Genomic DNA, 17,976 nt, shown 5'->3' on the forward strand with positions numbered 1-17,976 from the left:
TACCAACAAGTACATGAAAACAGAGGATAAAAATTCATTCGTTTCTAATTAAATCTGATCAGTTCTGAGTACTGCATAAGTTCTTCAGGCTCTTGTTGAGAACTGATGGGTGTGGATTCGCTTTAAATGTCTAACACACTAGATTATCAACAGTTAGATGCAGTTGTGCTTGGTCTCATCAGGGACTGGACTAAGTCAACAATTTACTAAAGCCAGTCTTTTTTTTTTTTTAAATACATTTATTAACCAATGTTAACACATTAAATGAATCTATATATTGCTAGTCAGAGCAGCTTACAAAATGCCAGAATGCATCATAGAACTGGACAGCCACGATGGATACTTACAATGTGCGTAGTGGCTAAGCTCAACACCTTGATATAGCTTTATGATTCGCAGAAAAAAAATTTAATGATTTCTAAAACAATCAATTGTTATTTTACCTAAAACTTTTACAAAACCAGGCCACAATCTTTTTTTAAATTTTTTTTTAAACACACAGTTTTCACGCTGTAGTAACTTGGAAATGTGCAACCGTGTCAGCAGAGACAAAAAGCCCAAGGAACACGAATCTCACTTTCATGCAGCTATCAGTTAAATATTACATACTCTGGGATGATTTGACACCAAAAATATTTCCACAATAACTTGCTCTCATAGGGGTGGATCGAAGCTTTAAAACTTGAAAAAACAATCAAAGAAGGTTAAGTGTTCTTGATGAATGATATTTCTATCAGTGCCACAGCACTGTGGCGACGGTGACTAGTTTCACAGCAACAAAGAGGGGAGGGTGATGCCCAGTTACTGCATAATTTAGATACACTGTATGAAATGGGGCTACTGGGTAGTTTGTACAAAATATTGTGCACCATTTGGCAGTAGTTTTGTCGATTAACTTGTGTCACCACCATCTGCAACCGCATCTCAAGATCAGATGAAGAGTTCACAGAAGACTTACTTACATTTCCATTTTTAGAGTGACCCTGACAAACCTGGAGAAAACTTTTTAAAAGGCTTTTCTCCTGATTCTTTCACTTCCATTGTGAGTAACTGCTTCAAATAAATATCAAAGGTCTAAATAAATATTTACAAATTATTTCTCTAACCTCAAAAAAATACCTAAATGATAAATGGGGATTTGAATTGGTCTAAGATCAGTCTTTAAAAAAAGAAAAACATAAATGTTCTTGATGGTGAGCATTTTAAAGAAAAGTAATTTAAGTTTTCCTGGTTGTTTCATATATTTCTATGTATATAAAAAAATCATTATTCAACTATCGATCCATTCCTATTGGTAATGCTTCTTAGTCCAGACATTCCGCAAAATACAGACTTTTTACAAATCACGGCATCTTTAATACAGGAAAATTAACATGCATTATTCTTCATTCTGTGTACAGTGATGGAGCTCGTTTAGCAGGTAATGACCCATTCCTACAAACATAACGGCTTCTGTGAAACTTAAGTGCTTTCTTTCCTTTCAGTTTTAACTTACAATACACGAGGTGACACCAGATAATAGGCAGTAAGATGATATTTGGGGAGGAAAAGGAAGAAATCTGTATGCCTCAGCTATAATTTCATGTATGAATAAAGGTAGTTTTTGGCTTTTTAGTTTTGTTGTTTATTCATTACAAGCACTCATGTTAGGACAAAGATGAAATGTGCAAACTTTAAAATTTAAATATTCATTATCTCTAAGATCCAGCTCAGTAAAAGATTACCCCAGTTCCCTGCAATTTTAAACTACAAGATCAAAGCTAATAATTTGTTATAAAAGTTATATATTGAAAAGAAATAATGAAAAACACAATTGGGAAATAGTTAAGAAAAAATACGCAGGACTAGCCCTGCTGTGTCAACCCTGTTCCCTAAATTCAATCATATACCCACTGGCACAACCAATAGATAATGCCTTTGAACAGTAAAATAAGCTGAACAAAACCAGCTCAACAAGGTTAAGAAATCAATGTCACATCAAGGTAGTATGTTTTATTTCTGAAACAGTTCTGTAGTTCTTACATTCAGATCTATTCTAAATGCTTCTTTGTTAAACTCGCTTGTATTCACCTGTTTTTTTTTTTTTAAGATCTGCTGTTTAAAGGTTAAAATCTCTGTAAAACCTAAAAATGTTTTAAAATTTGCTGAAAATGCAACAAATTCTCAATTAAATTTTATTTAAAATAATACCCTCCACTGATGTTACTTTTGCCCCCCTGAAAAAACTCTGGAGGACCAATAACAGAAGATTGAAACTACTGTGCAAAACTTCTTCACGAAAAGTGTTTAAAGGCTGGTGCAAAATGGGAAGCAAATTCGAAACAATTTTGGCTTCTTGGAAACAAAAACCGCTTTGTCTGAGAAGAGTAATCGTTGGGGTGGCTCTCCTGGGAGGACCGGCTTCATCTTTTCCGGCGACAGGTGCGCTTGTGTTCCGCGTGCCAGTGCTCCTGCTGGCACTTGATGGAGCAATAGGACGTGTTCCAGCAGCAGTGGTACATGGCCTCCTCTTCACAGTTGTAGCACTGCAGACACAAAGTGGGCACCAATTGTTCAGACTTGGAAGTGAATGAGTAAGCATCTCTTAGAAACTGTAGACTCATGGTTGTGCTTTTAAGATTCTCCTGGCTCAGCCATGAAAGCTAGTGTCCTATTTTACACACTGAGCACCAGGAGGCAACAATGGTGAGGCTTGAGATGGCAGCATGTATCTGGCTGTCAGGAAACTGCAGTTCACCTGTGATAACACATCCTTTCATTCATCTCTACAGTCATTATCATCAGCATACAAGCATCAATTACTTCTCTTATAAGCTCTTGTCCTGCTGATCATTCCCAGCTACCACTTTCTCTCTTCCCCCTTACAATCTCCTCGAAAGAATCACCTTTACTTCTCATCCTTTCTCCCAGTGACTGCACAATTGTACTTCCACCAATGCAACACATGTGCTATTATCAAGGTCACCTGTGACCTCTAATCTACTAGTCAAGTCAGCCTCCACAGTTTTTTTTTTGGCAATGTTTCAGATATTTCTGATTGTCATTCTGTCAGGGAAGAAGGTATTACTGATAGTGGAAGACTGGCATCCCACATCCCACAACAAACGTATGCAACATGGCTCCCCTGCCCTCCATGCTCCAGTCCAAACATCCCCAGTACGCAGTTGTACTACTGGGACTGAAAAGAAGAAAATAGTGAGTGGTTCACACTAGTACGACAACTGCAGTCTCAGGAAGATGAGGGATGAGGCTGGAATATCAACACTTGTCAATGGGTCAGGACAGATCTAGAAATACATCAAGATGTTGTGGAAATAGAACCAAAATACAAAGTTATTCAGCTCTTGCAAAAATTTCAAATCCATGCATAGTTTTTCATCATACATATTTTCTGGGGATCTTTTGAAATACCCATGGACACAAATCATATAGAGAGGAGCATACTTATTAAAAACAAATGTCAATTTGATACATATTGAACCAGGGAGTAGGATCCCAGGAATCCAGTTATCATTCAAGATCTAAAAATCTCACCTTCTAATTTCTTTCCTGATTGCAAATTCTATGCTTCATTTCTTAAAATCAGTTTTTTGAACTGTTGTATTATATCAGCCATTGCAAGTGCATGAAGTTCTGTTACAGGTTGGTGGGGACAGGCCACCTCTACCACTGCTATGACTTTGGGCAAAGCCTTATCTTTAAATTGTATTCATTCCTTCTCCTGCCTTCCAAGTGCCCCATTAACTTATTTGTGCATACATTTGTTTTCCATTTCTTCTTTTCTTTATAGATTTATTTAAAAGGTATGTTTCTCTTGATTGTGTCTCAAAGTAATACTCACTTTTTCTTTTCCTCTAACATGCCCATGTTTTCTTTCCTAATCCTGTTCCATTTCTTCCAATTATGTAAAGCACAGCTATGGGAGCAGAGGGAAGCTTAGGAGCTGCACACTCACCAGAAGATGAATTCTAACTCTATCAACCAGGTTGTTAGTTACTGGTCAATTTCACAAGTTCCAAGTTCTTCATGAAAATGCTAGTTTTACCTATTTCACAAATACTGAAATACTATGAAAGACAGCATTAGAATTCTTGCTTAGAGCCATGTCGTTTTCTTGAGTTTTAATAAACATACAGGAAATTTCTTCTCGTAAGTCTCGCATGTGGTTTCTAGATCTTTTTTGTCTCTAAAGCCAAAATTTTTCATCTTGTACCTGTTGTTATCTTGAGCATACCTTAGTTCCCATTTAGTGATATTTACATCACTTACCATTTTTTTCCTACCAAACTTTCTTCATATTTATATGTTATCTTCTTTTTCTTCCTTCCCAAACCTTTACTGCAAATTTTTGGTTTTATTCTTTCATGAAAAATTCACACATATTTAAACAATCTCTTTATATAATGTAGGGTAGATAACATGGAGAATTAAAAGGCATCACAAAACTTCTATAGAGAAATTCTTATAATTAAAACCAAGTTATGACCACTCAGGTGTTCCCCCACCAAATAACTACATATTGTGGAGGCTGTCGAGTACAAGGCTCTTGTGTAACCAGAGACATCTACTTTAGGGAGAACAAGACTTACAAACAGAACATGACTGACGCACGAGTCAGGCTTCAAAGAATGTAGCCGGAGATCAATAAGGCATTATTACTATAAAGATTTCTAATGTAAAAGGTTCAGTGCAGAGAGATCTGAAAAGGTTTTATGTATTATTGTTATATTTACAGTTTCACAACCTGGATATTAACTACAAACGCTCATGTCAAAGAAAGGACTGTCCAGACAGTACTGGCTGTCATACCTGAAACCTGGGCCTTGGAGCAGGCCAGGCTGGGCCGGGCTACCGCAGCTGTGTAACACAGCCAACAACCTCTCAGAACAACCTCAAGTCACGGCCTTGGAGCAGTCTTCCCCGCAGTGGGGCCTCAAACAACTACCTCCTTTAGACACTGATACGATGTGATAGCAAGGGGCAGTGCACTATCCTGTCTGCTCCAGTGCCAGTGCGGGAGGGAAGAATGAAACTTTTATCTCACACACTTTGCCTCGGCCCAACCCTCTCCTTCCTAATTAGACTTGGAGGCCCACATGGGTCTGGAACCTCTTCACCTGTATAACAAGTATTAAAATTTTTAAAAAGAAAGGGCCATCCAGTTGCACTGATGGAGAAATTACAGAACAAACTGTACATAGATATGTTATGAACTGAAGTACAAGGGCACTTTAGAGAGTTCATAGAAAACTCATATTATAAAAAACTATAATAGATTTAAAAACCTTTTCATCAAAAAAAACTCACCTTTTAATTCTATTTTCCCATAAACTTTTAAAAGTATCTTTCTGTTACAATTGCAATTCAACAAAGCAAGTCTGACCAGTAATGAGTAATGGAGTTCTGGTGTTAGGAGATTACATGACTTCTAATAGAAATTTTAAATTAAGTGGGGATGAGAATTGTACAATAGATATTATTTCAGGAATAAGTTTTGCATATAACTCCTTTATTACTCTGGATTAATTTTCATCATACCTGTGGTAAATTGTCAGAAATGAGATTCTAAAAAATATACTAAGAGGCAGAACAAGATGGTACCTGAGTGAGATGTTCCACTGGTGATATGAGCAGCTGTCCCTGCACCAAGTCACCTAGACATGAGCTACAGAAGCCTAGTGAGAGAACTGCCTGCCTGCCTAGGCGTACTGCAGTAATCCTAAAAGATGCACTGAGGGAGACAGGACGGGAAGCTGGCCTGCACCACCCTACTCCCAGGCCCAAGCACTCTGCTCGGAGAGAGAGGCCTCACCTTACCTGGGAAGGGGTTGGGCAGAGGGAACCAAGTTGAGACCTCAGACTTGAACCCCAGTGCCAAGCCTTTGCTCCTTCCTTAGGCAGGCAGCCAAGGAATCTCTTCCACTTGGGATTTTTCCCTGAAGTTCAATGCTAGCACTGCTTGTGGTATGACGGCTTAGGGCAACGCCCAAGCCACTAGCATGAGGCCAGGGCCAGCAGATGGAGCCTCTGGATCTGCTCTGGTGTCAGGGAGACAGATGCCCTGGTGGGCGACTTGGTTTATCACATGTCACTACCAGCCCTGCCCAAACCAGGCACACACAAAGACTGCACAGGACCCGGGGTGGTAACGTGACTACATTAATCTACATTACTGTTTGAAAAACTGGAGCCAGGACCTCGAAGGCTCTAATGACTAGGAAATGCTAATTTCTTGAACTGATCAGTTTATCCTCTGTGTGTGTGTGTGTGTGTGTGTCTTGAAACTGCACTGGATCTTATAAAAATGCAGAAACATTGCATATTAATACAAATGTTTAAAAGTACTGATATTTACCCACTGCTTCTTCTTGGTCTGAGAAATGAGTTGTTTGTGCTGTGTTGCTAGCTTCTTGATTTCTTCTACAAATTCTTCTTTACACTTTTCTTTTACTTGCTTACATTTTCTGTCCATTTCACCCTGCATGTTGGCTACCGCTTTATTTACAGCTTGTCTTTTCTCTTCTTCCATTTCAGAACGTAGCTGGAATGTAGTTAAACCACCATATATCAGTTCATAATTTACATGGACCCTGTGGACTGAATAAAAAACTTAAAAAAAAATACATAGTTTCCATTCAACTGATGTTTCTTTACCCTATATTTCATAAAAATGTATCAAAAAACAAAGATAATGAAAGTACCATTATGGATTAAAATGCTATAAAGGTAACAGTTTTATTATATTCTTAGTTTTAAAAACTTGCTACCTTGCTCATGCACAAGGAAAGAAGATAAGCCACTGCAGGAGAGGCCCAGGTTCTAGAAGCTGGCACTATGGAGACAAGCTTTACCTTTTCTAGAGCTTCCCGGACAACTCGCTCAGTTTCTCGTTTGTGGTCAGATTTCATTCGGTCTTTAAAGTCATTGAAAATTTTGGTGTACTTGTCATGGCACATGCTCTGACAGATGCCATCACTGCTGGTCTGGGTGCTTCGATGCAGCATCCTTGGTGAAGAGGCACTTAACTTCTTGGTCTGAGTTGACACTGAGACTTTTTCAATTGGCTGAGGCATTGTAGGAATTTCCTGGCTAGAACTTACAGCTTCAGTTTCAGGCTCTGGTTCCTTAAGGGCAGGAAATGTACTTAGGTCCAGAACAAAGCAGTACAATTCACTCATTCAAGAACAGCAAATGAGGGTACTTCTAACAGTTTATAGACAATGTAATGAAAAGATAAATTATTTTGGTGCACATTTTTGAAATCCATGTAATTTTTATACATATTTTTCATTTCTTTTTGTAGACTCCTCACAATAGGATGTTAATCAATGATATGTTCATATATACTGCCATATAAAAATTGCTATTAAAAACCATGTAATTAAGCTAGATTTTATTGTGCCTAATTCATCACTGTTTAAAACAAACCTCTCTCCAAAACAACAAATGAAAAAAAAAACCATGCAATTTTAGCAGCTAACATAATCTTGAACAGAAAGTTCTCTAATAATTTCATCACATATTAATATTATAGGTATTATTTTCAAAACAGAGCAAACAAAAAGTAATCATAGAGAATGTAAAATCATTAACTTAATTCACTTCCTTGGAATAGATTCATTAACAAATTTCCTAAAATCCTAAACCACTTCTCACTGAATATGTGTTTGGAATATTTCGAGGTTTACATGGTTTTAAGACAAGCACAGCTCACGAAACTTCCAATGGCTGAGCTCAGTCACAGTCTCCTCTGGTTTTCAAACACTGGCAGAACCAATTGGTTGAATAAATGCTTTGCCTTTAATAATACTATAAAAAGTATTAAAGTGCCCAGGAAATGCAAAACATACCCTTCCCACTTAGCCAAACTTTGGTTGGTGGTTGTTAGTGAAGATGGAGACTTTGAGCATGTGTGTGCAGTTCTAGAAGCAGTAGATAAGAACAGCAAAGTCAGAAGACTAGGTTCAAACTTGATGGATATTATTTGATTGATGACAACTAAATTTCACAAGTATCTACCAGAATCAATGGCCTTGATCATACTTTGAGAGTATTTCCTGTTTCAATTGCCACCTGAAAATTGCTAGGTGGGCAACTTACTTCCTTTTTGGGTTCCACACTTTGATTACGTCGTCCTTTCTTTGCTCTTGGTTCTTGGGTGACCTTCAGCTGTGGGCATTATAAAAGTAATATCATATTATTCCAGACACTAGGAAATATGTTTTGGCTGAAAATACTTAAAGGGGACCCACAGGTGAGGAATGAGAAAGTTAATCCCTTTTCCATTACATCCTTCCATCCACTCAGTTATCGCTTAATCTTACTTACTGATCCTGGTAACTGATGGCTTGAAAGAGCTAATGTGACTGCAATAATGAGCAGAGGATTTACTCTCTTCACACTGGGAGGGTCAGGTTCAAGGTCAGTGACCAATGTCTCTATTGATTTGAATTGGTTTTGGCTTACTTGTGCAGATCATTTCGCAGTGTTTATAGGAAAGGGAAAGAAAGCGATCAATCTGTTCATTACAGTGAGGAGTGTACACTGAGACATTCACATTTACAAATGATAATTAGTGGGTAATTCCTAAATGAGACCCCCGCTCACTTGCTCGTTGCTGGTAGAGGAGATGCTGGATTCTGCCTCCTCCTCGCCTCGGTCCTCGTTCTTAGATTTCCAAAATCTCCCTTCACGAAGGAAGCGCTGGTGCAGCTCCAGCTCATCGCAGGCCTTTTTCCAGCCCATGCTGCGCTTGACATGCAGCCGATGAATGTTGACTGTGATATCTTGAATGTTTTCAGAAGGAATCCAGGCTCTTAGGAAAAATATTCAATGAGGTAGAAAAAATATTAAGAATATTCAGTGGACTCTCCCTGTTGTAAAGTATGATTTCTGGTATCTATAATCTATGAAAACTATTAAATAGTTATTGCTTAAAAAAAAACAAACTTTGAACAAGTTCGAAATAAGTGAGATTTCTTTTTCAGTCATCAAAGTTCTCAGAATTGAAATAAATCATGAATACTTCCTAACCATTCACTTATTCTTCAGTCAGTTCAGCTTGTTACAGTTGATTTACCTATATTTTTCATAATTCCTGTTTGAAACAGTTAACTCTGGGAGACTAAATGGCACAGAAGTTGAAACGCCAAGTGAGATGCCTGCATGCCCACCTCAACGTGCCTGGGTCTGGCTCCATTTCTGATTTAACTGTTTACTCACATGCATGTTGGGAAGCAGCACGTAATTCCCTAAGTACACTGTATCATAAAATGATAATACTATGATAATAATAATAAAAAAAGAAAAGAATGAAGAGGCAAGTAACAAAATGGGAGGAAATACTTGCAAGCCATATAACTGGTAAATAATTAATATTTAAAATTATAAACAGCAAAGATGAACAAGAACAAAGCAAACAATCCATTTAAGAAATGGGCAGAGGACATGAATAAGCATTTTTCAAAGGATGAAATACAAATGGCCAAGACAGATGAAAAAAATGTTCAGCATCTCTAGCCATAAGGGAAATACAAAAATATATATATAATGAGGTTTTACTTTGTGCCAGTTAGAAAGGCTATCATCAAGATAAAGACTAAATGATGGCAAAAATGTGGGGAAGTTATGTGGCTGGCTAATGTGCTGCTGATGGGAATATAAGCTAGTAAAATCATTATGCAAGACAGTATAGAGATTCCTGATAAATCTGAAGGTGTACCTACCACATGACCCAGCCACACCATGACTGGGAATTTACTCAAGGAAATGAAATAAGTATATGAAAGTTATTTGTACCCTCCGTGGTTACTACAACTCAATTCACAATAGCTAAGATATGGAATCAATATAGAAGTTCATCAACTGATGACTAGATAAAAAAAATAAATGGGGTATAAATGTTTATGTAGCCTGGAATGGAACACTCCTCAAAGCGGATGCAATTGGAAAGCGTTTTTTGCTTAGTGAAATAAGCCAGTCCCCCCAAAACTAATCTCTGACATCTAGTAGGTAATACAGAATTTAAAAAGGTGTAGGAAAATTTGGAAATCTTATGATTAGATTATTATTTTTAGCCTTGGTTGATAGTCCTGTGGAACTGTGGTATTTCCACTTCTTACTTCCTAAATATTATGGTTAGTGGTACATTAAGCCTGTGATTATACAGTAGACTAAAATTATATATTTTTTAAAAAGTAAAGAAAAAAAATGAAGGAGTGAGGTAGAGTCAGGGTTGCAAAGGGAGAGAACAGGGACTGAGGGAAGCATGATTATGCTAGAATTGTACCTACAAAATGCATGAAATCTGTCTCTTTTAAAAAGAATCCACTCCATCACTGTAATCAGGATTGTAGTTTCAAAAAGTATCACAAAATACACCTTCTGATCTATAAAAAATATAAAAATAAAGCAAACACCTCATAACTTAAGCAAGTCAAATAAAAATTATAGTAAAATTTTGCAGTACTTGCATGTCTGCCAATTTTGAACATTCTGAATATTTGCAGAGTAAGATATTTCTACGCTCTATGGTAAATAACTTCAAATGTTCTACTTTTTTTGCCTATACCTATTTTTTTTTTGTTTGATCAATTGCCATCTGCATTGATCTATGTGCAGCAAGAGGAGATTGAGCCTCTTGAAAAGATATTGTCAGCTATTTTATTCCTCCCTGGCAGGTAAAATCTTTCCTATCAAATCTGTAGTACAGCAATCATGTTAAATGCAATCACAACTAATCATTGTCCTGACAATTTGCAAAGTGCTTGGAGTATATAAGAAGGATCATTCTAGTTTATTTGAGTGTGTAAAAGGGACTAGTCCCAGAACATTATTTGTTTAAAATTTTGTATCCACATTTATGTATTGATATTATGGCTATCAAAAGAATATTAAATAAAAATTTCTAAGTAGAGGCTTAGCAGTTTTTTGGTATGTTTTATGGTGCTTACATAAGTAAAAACCCATGACTATAACGTTATAAAGGTCATTTTCAAGCAAATACTTATTTATATACTTTTACATATTTGAGAGGCACAGACACAGAGATACCAACAACTCTCACCCTCTAGGTCACTCCCCACACACCCTTAGTAGTCTGAGCTTGGCCGAAGTCAAGAACTCAATCCAAATCTTCCCCATGGGTGGCCGGGGCCTAATTACTTGAATGATTACCACAGTGTTCCAGGGTCTGCATGAGCAGAAAGTTGGGAGTCAGGAGCCACACCTGGGCACTGATTCCAGCTAGATTCATGTGTGACACAGGCATTTTAATCAAGAGACTGGCAACCTGCCCTGAATCAATCAATTTTAACATGACAAGAATTGTTTTTAAAAAAGATTTAGGGCCTGGGGGCCTGGCGCGGTGGCGCAAGTGGTTAAGGTCCTCGCCTTGCACGCCCCAGGATCCCATATGGGCGCCGGTTCTATCCCGGCAGCCCCGCTTCCCTTCCAGCTCCCAGCCTGCGGTCTGGGAAAGCAGTCGAGGACGGCCCAAAGCTTTGGGACCCTGCACCCGTGTGGGAGACCCAGAAGAGTCTCCTGGCTTCGGATTAGCATAGCATTGGCCGTTGCGCTCACTTGGGGAGTGAATCATCGGACAGAAGATCTTCCTCTCTGTCTCTCCTCTCTGTATATCCACCTTTCCAATAAATAAATAATAAAAATAAATCTTTAAAAAAAAAAGATTTAGGGCCTGGTGCAATAGTGTAGTGGTCAAGGTCCTGGCCTTGCACGCGCCAGGATCCTATATGGGCACCAGTTCTAATTCTGGTGGCCCTGCCTCCCATCCAGCTCCCTGCTTGTTGCCTGGGAAGGCAGTCGAGGACGGCCCAAAGCTTTGGGACCCTGCACCTGCATGGGAGACCTGGAAGAGACTCCTGGCTTCTGATGGGTTCAGCTCCAGCCCTTGTGGCTGCTTGGGGAGTGAACATCGGACAGAAGGTCTTCCTCTCTGTCTCTCCTCTCTGTATATCCGCCTTTCCAATAAAAATAAAATAAATGTTTTTAAAAAGTTATTTATTTTTATTGGAAAATCAGATATACAGAGAGGAGAGACAGAGAAAGATCTCCTGTCCACTGGTTCACTCCCCAAATAGCCACAATGACTGGAGCTGAGGAAATCCAAAACCAGGAGCCAGTAGTTTCCTCTAGGTTTCCCATATGGGTTCAGGGTCCCAAAGTTGGACTGTCCTCAACTGTTTTCCCAGGCCACAAGCAGGGAGCTGGATGGGAAGTGGGGCCATGAGGATTAGAACTAGTGCCCATATGGGATCCTGGAACATTCAAGATGAGGATTTAAGCTGCATGGATACTACACAAGGCCCAAGAACTTTTAAAGTATATCCTAACTAATAACTGACTTCAAATATCTTCCTGAGCATACTATGTGTAGGAAAAGCAGACGAAAATGAGGCCCACCTGTTTAGAACTGTTTGGTGATATCTTCCAGAAATAAGCTTGAGTGGGCAAAGGAACTTCTGGAAATGTAATTTTGTGTTTTAATATTCTCCTCGGGTGACACACTTAAAGACTCAAGTATGTTTTCCTCAAGTATTCTTTAACAATATTTTCTGCACAGTATTCCTCATGACACTGAAACTACTGTACTATCATTACAGTGTTTAAGCCATGGATGTATTCTGAGGATGCTTCCAGGCCACTGCACTATGAACTCAATCTTAGCACTGTTATGTCCAACAGCAGCAGATACTGAAAAGATCCTCTTCAGTAAGCAGCATCTAAAGAACAACTCACAAACATCATTGTCTGCACCGCACAGTTATGTGCTGTGTTTTTCCTAGCTGAAATGAACTTCGTGTTCTCTCTGCCCTTCCCGAGAAGCACAGCTTTGATCACTGCTCACACATGCGGGCATTACCTCTGGTGGTGATGGCCAAAGAAGCGAACATCAACTTGATTGTCCTCTTTTTGCATGACTTTGGCTGGCCAAAATCCAAAACCTTTCATTTTAGCCCAAACCAGCTCATGATTAGGTATCTGGAAATAAAATATCTTATGTTGTTATGAAGTATTAAATGCCAAGTATACAATCAAAATTGAATTATACAGTGAAATATAATCCATTATTTTGAAAGTATTTATTAACTTCTAAGCAAACATTTTTTTTTTCTGCAAACAAGGGTGCCTTCAAGAAAAACACAAAAAATATGACTCTTGTTTCTCACAAAGAGGAGGAGCTGGAACAAGCAGACAGCCTTCCAAGACAATGACTATGTGAGCAACGGTGGCGACTAGAACATCTGAACTCTGCTTCAACAGTGCAGTCTGGGGCAAGCAGATCAGAGCACCTGCAAATTGCTTAGAACTGGTGGACGTTTAGGCCTTATTCTGACATAGGATTTCAAAGCTGTACATTTTAACAAGATCGTCAAGTGACTGTAATGCACAGTAATGTCTCAGAAGGATGGCTCCTTGCTCGAGTCTGAAGCTAACGTCACTGGGACTGCCTGCCCAGAGCACTCAAAAGTTTTCTATCAGTATTGTTATAATCACACCACTGCAGGTGGCAATTTATATAAGCTATAGACATATGCAAACCCTGACAGCTCATGTCAAAGGATAAAAAGAAAAGCAAAAATTCAATTTATTATCTGTTAAAGAATCCAATGTCTAGTCTTGAGTATCTCATTTAAAAATCAGAAATGTACAATCACAGGATTCCCGCCCCATTTCTGTTGCTTATCCTCACTAAAACTACATATCATCTGAAATAAAAAAATGTTTAGCATGGATTATAATGTTCAAGAAGCTAGAAGTAACATCCTTAGAGCACTGTCAGGATAAACTTAGGAATTAAAAACAGACAAAAATCACAAAATCTCACATACACAAGGATAGCAAAACCAATTGTCAGGACGTGCATTTGACAAATAGAAGCAGTTCTTGCAAAGCTGTAGTTCATCAAGCTGAAAAAGAAATGAAACAATAAAATGCACATGTACACTGAACTATAAAATTATTCACTTAAATTAGTATTTTCACATTATCTTTATACATAGTTTTAACTTTCATTCCTCTGTGATCTCAGAATAGATTTTAAATTATTTCTGAGGTTTGGCACAGCCTAATACTGCCTTGCTTTCGTTTCATTGGCTAACACTCAGATTAAATGTTATTTTCACTAGAAGTTCTTCCTGGGACAAGAATTTGGCCTAGTAGTCAGGATATCTGTGTTCTGTATCGGAGTGTCAGAGTTTAGGGGTTTAGTGCCCAGTTCTGGCTCCTGACTCCAACTTACCACTAAGGAGATGTATTCTCTTTTCCAGAGTTCCTGTTAACAGAACTCCACGAGCAGGAAGCCTGGGCCCTGATCACCATCATTTTTTTTTTCTTAACACATGCCTGGCTAATCTTGAGCACTCATCAAAGGAATAGTGAATGAATAAAAAGTAAAATTTGAAATTAACTGAAGAAAAAACATTTGTTATAAAAATTGAGCAAGTTGGCAAAAGTATAGGTTACAGTTGTTTTAAATAAAGAAGAACAAAAAGACTATACATTTCTACTTAATTTATTTTATAGACAAGAATTTTGATTGTTTTGTTGTCAATGTAATTAGTGAGGACTCAGATTTAAAGCCTTCATTTAGGGCCCAGCATGGTAGCCTAGTGGCTCAAGTTCTCGCCTTGCACGAGCCGAGATCCCCTATGGGCGCCGGTTCTAATCCCAGCGGCTCCACTTCCCATCCAGCTCCCTGCTTGTGGCCTGGGAAAGCAGTTGAAGATGGCCCAAAGCCTTGGGACTCTGCACCTGCTTGGAAGACCTGGAAGAGGATCTGTGCTCCTGGCTTTGGATCTCAGCAGCTCCAGCCATTGAGGCCACTTGGGGAGTGAATTAATGGACAGGAGATGTTCCTCTCTGTATCTCCTCCTCTCTATGTATCTGACTTTCCAATAAAAATAAGCCAATCTTTTAAAAAAGTCTTCATTTAAAGATTTTATGTATTTATTTGCTTATTTATTGTTCGACATCATGCCATACTTACATGAACTATCTAATACAACAGCTCTTAAGGGTAGTTCTAAGATTCCGTGTAACTATTACTTAGTAATTAACTTTAATTCTCAAGCTCTCTCTGAGCAGTTGTGCCAAGAACTTTGTCTTCCAACTGCATTACAGCCAATATATTATTACAAACATGAAAATAACATCACACTGTAAGGAAATGACATAATTAAAGAGTAGATGCAAGAGTGGAATCCTGACGTGAATTTGGGTGATAGCCAAGAGTTTAATTATTAGGCATGAATAGTACCTCATGACATGTGTCTTTATATAGCATTCTTGCAATGTCAGCTTGCTCACTGTCTGCTGTAATAAAAACATAAAGAAAATTCTATCAAATACCGTCACTTTATTTTCTTTCAGTGAGAGGGGATATATACACTAAACCGACATGTGCATTTTAAATAAAGTTCAGGCAACAATAAAGAATTCCATGGGCAACTTTTATTTTGCTTGCAACACATCCAATAATTGTCTAGGTATATAGTTATATTGTGATCCCTTACCTTAGAATGATGGGATATTAATGTCATGGAGAAGCAATTAGAATTAACATGCTAATGAGAAAGCTCAATGCTAAACAATAAATACATTTTCATCACTTAATAATCCATGTTACAGTTTTAAGGGTGGGCATTCACTTTCATACATCCTTAGGTTTAGACTTTGATGCTACTTACTCTTTAAGCTATTACTTTTTAGGATGTAATGCTTTATAAAACTTATTTCTCAACATAGAATGTAAATGGTAGTTTTAAAATATGCACACAAGGGGCTGATATTGTGGCAGAGTGGGTTTAGCCACAGCTTACAACACTAGCATCCCATATGAGCACTGGCCGCTCCACTTTTGATCCAGCTCCTTGAAAAGCAGTGGAAGATGGTCCAAGTGCGCGGAACCCTAGCACCCACTGGTAGACCCACATGAAATCCCAGGCTCTTGGCTTCAACCTGGCCGAGTCCTGCTCATTGTTGCCGTTCAGGGAGTGAATGAGCAGGGGGACACACTCTCTGTCCCTTCCCTTTCTTTGTACCCTGGCCTTGAAAATAAAGAAAATAAATATGTTTTTCAAAATGTACACAGAAAGAAAAACAGAAAATATTCAACCTCCATAGAATATCACTGTGTTGTGGAGAAGCAGTTGAGCATCAGCTTTGAACTCTTCATAACTTCGGTACTTCCCTTCATTCACTTTCTGTAGAAGACAAAAATAAAAAAAAAACACGAAATTTACTGAGAAAATTCATGTCTGGATTATGTTTGTGGGGTTAAAATATGGGAAAGAGCAGAGATTTTCTTGGATAACAAGATGACTACTTCTGTCTCATTGTTCTAACGGGGAATATGCATCAAATAAACCAACAGTTACACCCCTTACTATTGTACTATGGTACGATGAGGCATGGCCATTCAGAGAGCCTGCAGCCTAGTTACTACAGGCAACAGGAAAGAGTGAATTTCAGAGATTGAGCACTTCGTTTCCCAATCGGGATTTCGGAACGTCCTGGGGCTAGGGCAGGACTTGGTACTGAGAGTGCTCAGAAGCTCACACAGATGACCCGATTCACACATGGCTAACAACCACAACCTTCCCTGAGCACTCCCAAAGCACCTGCGTGGAGTTCTGCACTTAATCATGGGCCACATTTTCACTTGTACCATAAATGGCTGCAAATATAAATATCAAATCTCATTTTCCTTATGGGAGTTTTGTTTCAGTCAGCACTTGCTGGGCACACGGCCAAGCCGCTGTGAACCCAGCTGCAATCATCCCATCTACTCAAATCAACCCGGATCACATGGGGAGAACTAGGAAGACTTCATTGGATGAAGTGGCTATGGGCCCGGCAGCGTGGTCTAGTGGCTTAAGTCCTGCCTTGAACGCCCCAGGATCCCATATGGGCGCCGGTTCTAATCCCGGCAGCTCCACTTCCCATCCAGCTCCCTGCTTGTGGCCTGGGAAAGCAGTTGAGGATAGCCCACATCTTTGGGACCCTGCACCCGTGTGGGATATCTGGAAGAAGTTCCTGGATCCTGGCTTTCGGATCGGCATAGCATTGGCCGTTGCGCTCACTTGGGGAGTGAATCAACATCGGACGGAAGATCTTCCTCTCTGTCTCTCCTCTCTGTCTATCTGACTTTCCAATAAATAAATAAATCTTAAAAAAAAAAAAAGAAATGGCTATGGAATTCCATCTTGGAATACCTTTTTTTTAAATGAAGTTTCACGAGCAAAGAAAATCATAACAAAGGGTGGTTGGGTTTCTGAACATCTTGTACAGGGGCAGGCGTCGTGGCAAAGCTGCCACAGGTGATCGCTGTGCCCCACATCCCAGCTACTGTATTTGTGATCCAGCTTCCTTCTAATATGACTTGGAGATAGCAGAAAAATGGCCCATGTAATGAGATCACTGCCACCTGTGGTGGGAGATCTGCACAGAGTTCCAGCATCCTGGCTAATGTCTGGACCAGTTCCACCTTTTGTAGTCATTTGGGAAATGAAGCAACAAATGGATGCTCTTTCTGTCTATGTCTTTGATCTCATTTGTTACTCTGAAAAATAATAAATAATTAAAACTTAAAAATATTTTTTACAAGTCTCAGAGTTTAGGAGAAACTAAAGATGGAAAGTAATAAAAACTATTTTTATTCTAGTATTTGTCAGTCATGTCAAAAGAACAATCTTCATCAATACTGAAAACTGAATTCTTAATCTTCCCATGATAGCAAAGGACTGCTAATGGGTTTATTAATAATAAAAACCATGTTCCAAAATGAATCTTTACATCCGAAATATTAAATTGCTCAAACTATAAAATATTTGCTAATTAGTTGTTTAAAACTGAGCCTTGGGCCTGGCGCAGTGGCGCAAGTGGTTAAAGGTCCTCGCCTTGCACGCCCGGGATCCCATATGAGCACGGGTTCTATCCTGGCAGCCCCGCTTCCCT

At 38.8% G+C, this 17,976-nt stretch overlaps 1 protein-coding gene across 9 annotated transcripts in view; it reads right to left on the bottom strand.

Moving 5' to 3' along the window:
• Positions 1-218: 218 nt before the first annotated feature.
• The window catches only part of ZMYND11 (zinc finger MYND-type containing 11), a 108,803-nt gene continuing 91,045 nt past the window's right edge, over positions 219-17,976 (bottom strand). For 6 of the 9 annotated variants that reach the window (XM_040968152.1, XM_040968153.1, XM_040968159.1 and 3 more), the window contains 9 exons: positions 16,136-16,223; positions 15,278-15,333; positions 13,851-13,928; positions 12,881-12,999; positions 8,608-8,815; positions 8,101-8,169; positions 6,852-7,124; positions 6,356-6,541; positions 219-2,525 (listed from right to left, as the gene is read on the bottom strand). In XM_040968152.1, coding sequence (XP_040824086.1) covers positions 2,403-2,525; positions 6,356-6,541; positions 6,852-7,124; positions 8,101-8,169; positions 8,608-8,815; positions 12,881-12,999; positions 13,851-13,928; positions 15,278-15,333; positions 16,136-16,223 — 1,200 coding nt within the window. In that variant the 3' untranslated portion in view covers positions 219-2,402. The remainder of the gene's footprint in view (positions 2,526-6,355; positions 6,542-6,851; positions 7,125-8,100; positions 8,170-8,607; positions 8,816-12,880; positions 13,000-13,850; positions 13,929-15,277; positions 15,334-16,135; positions 16,224-17,976) is intronic. The other 3 variants (XM_040968155.1, XM_040968157.1, XM_040968158.1) reach the window with 3 other exon arrangements.

Source organism: Ochotona curzoniae, unplaced genomic scaffold, assembly GCF_017591425.1.
Source record: "Ochotona curzoniae isolate NIBS_2020 unplaced genomic scaffold, NIBS_Ocur_1.0 scaffold_4683, whole genome shotgun sequence".
Lineage (NCBI taxonomy): Eukaryota > Metazoa > Chordata > Mammalia > Lagomorpha > Ochotonidae > Ochotona > Ochotona curzoniae.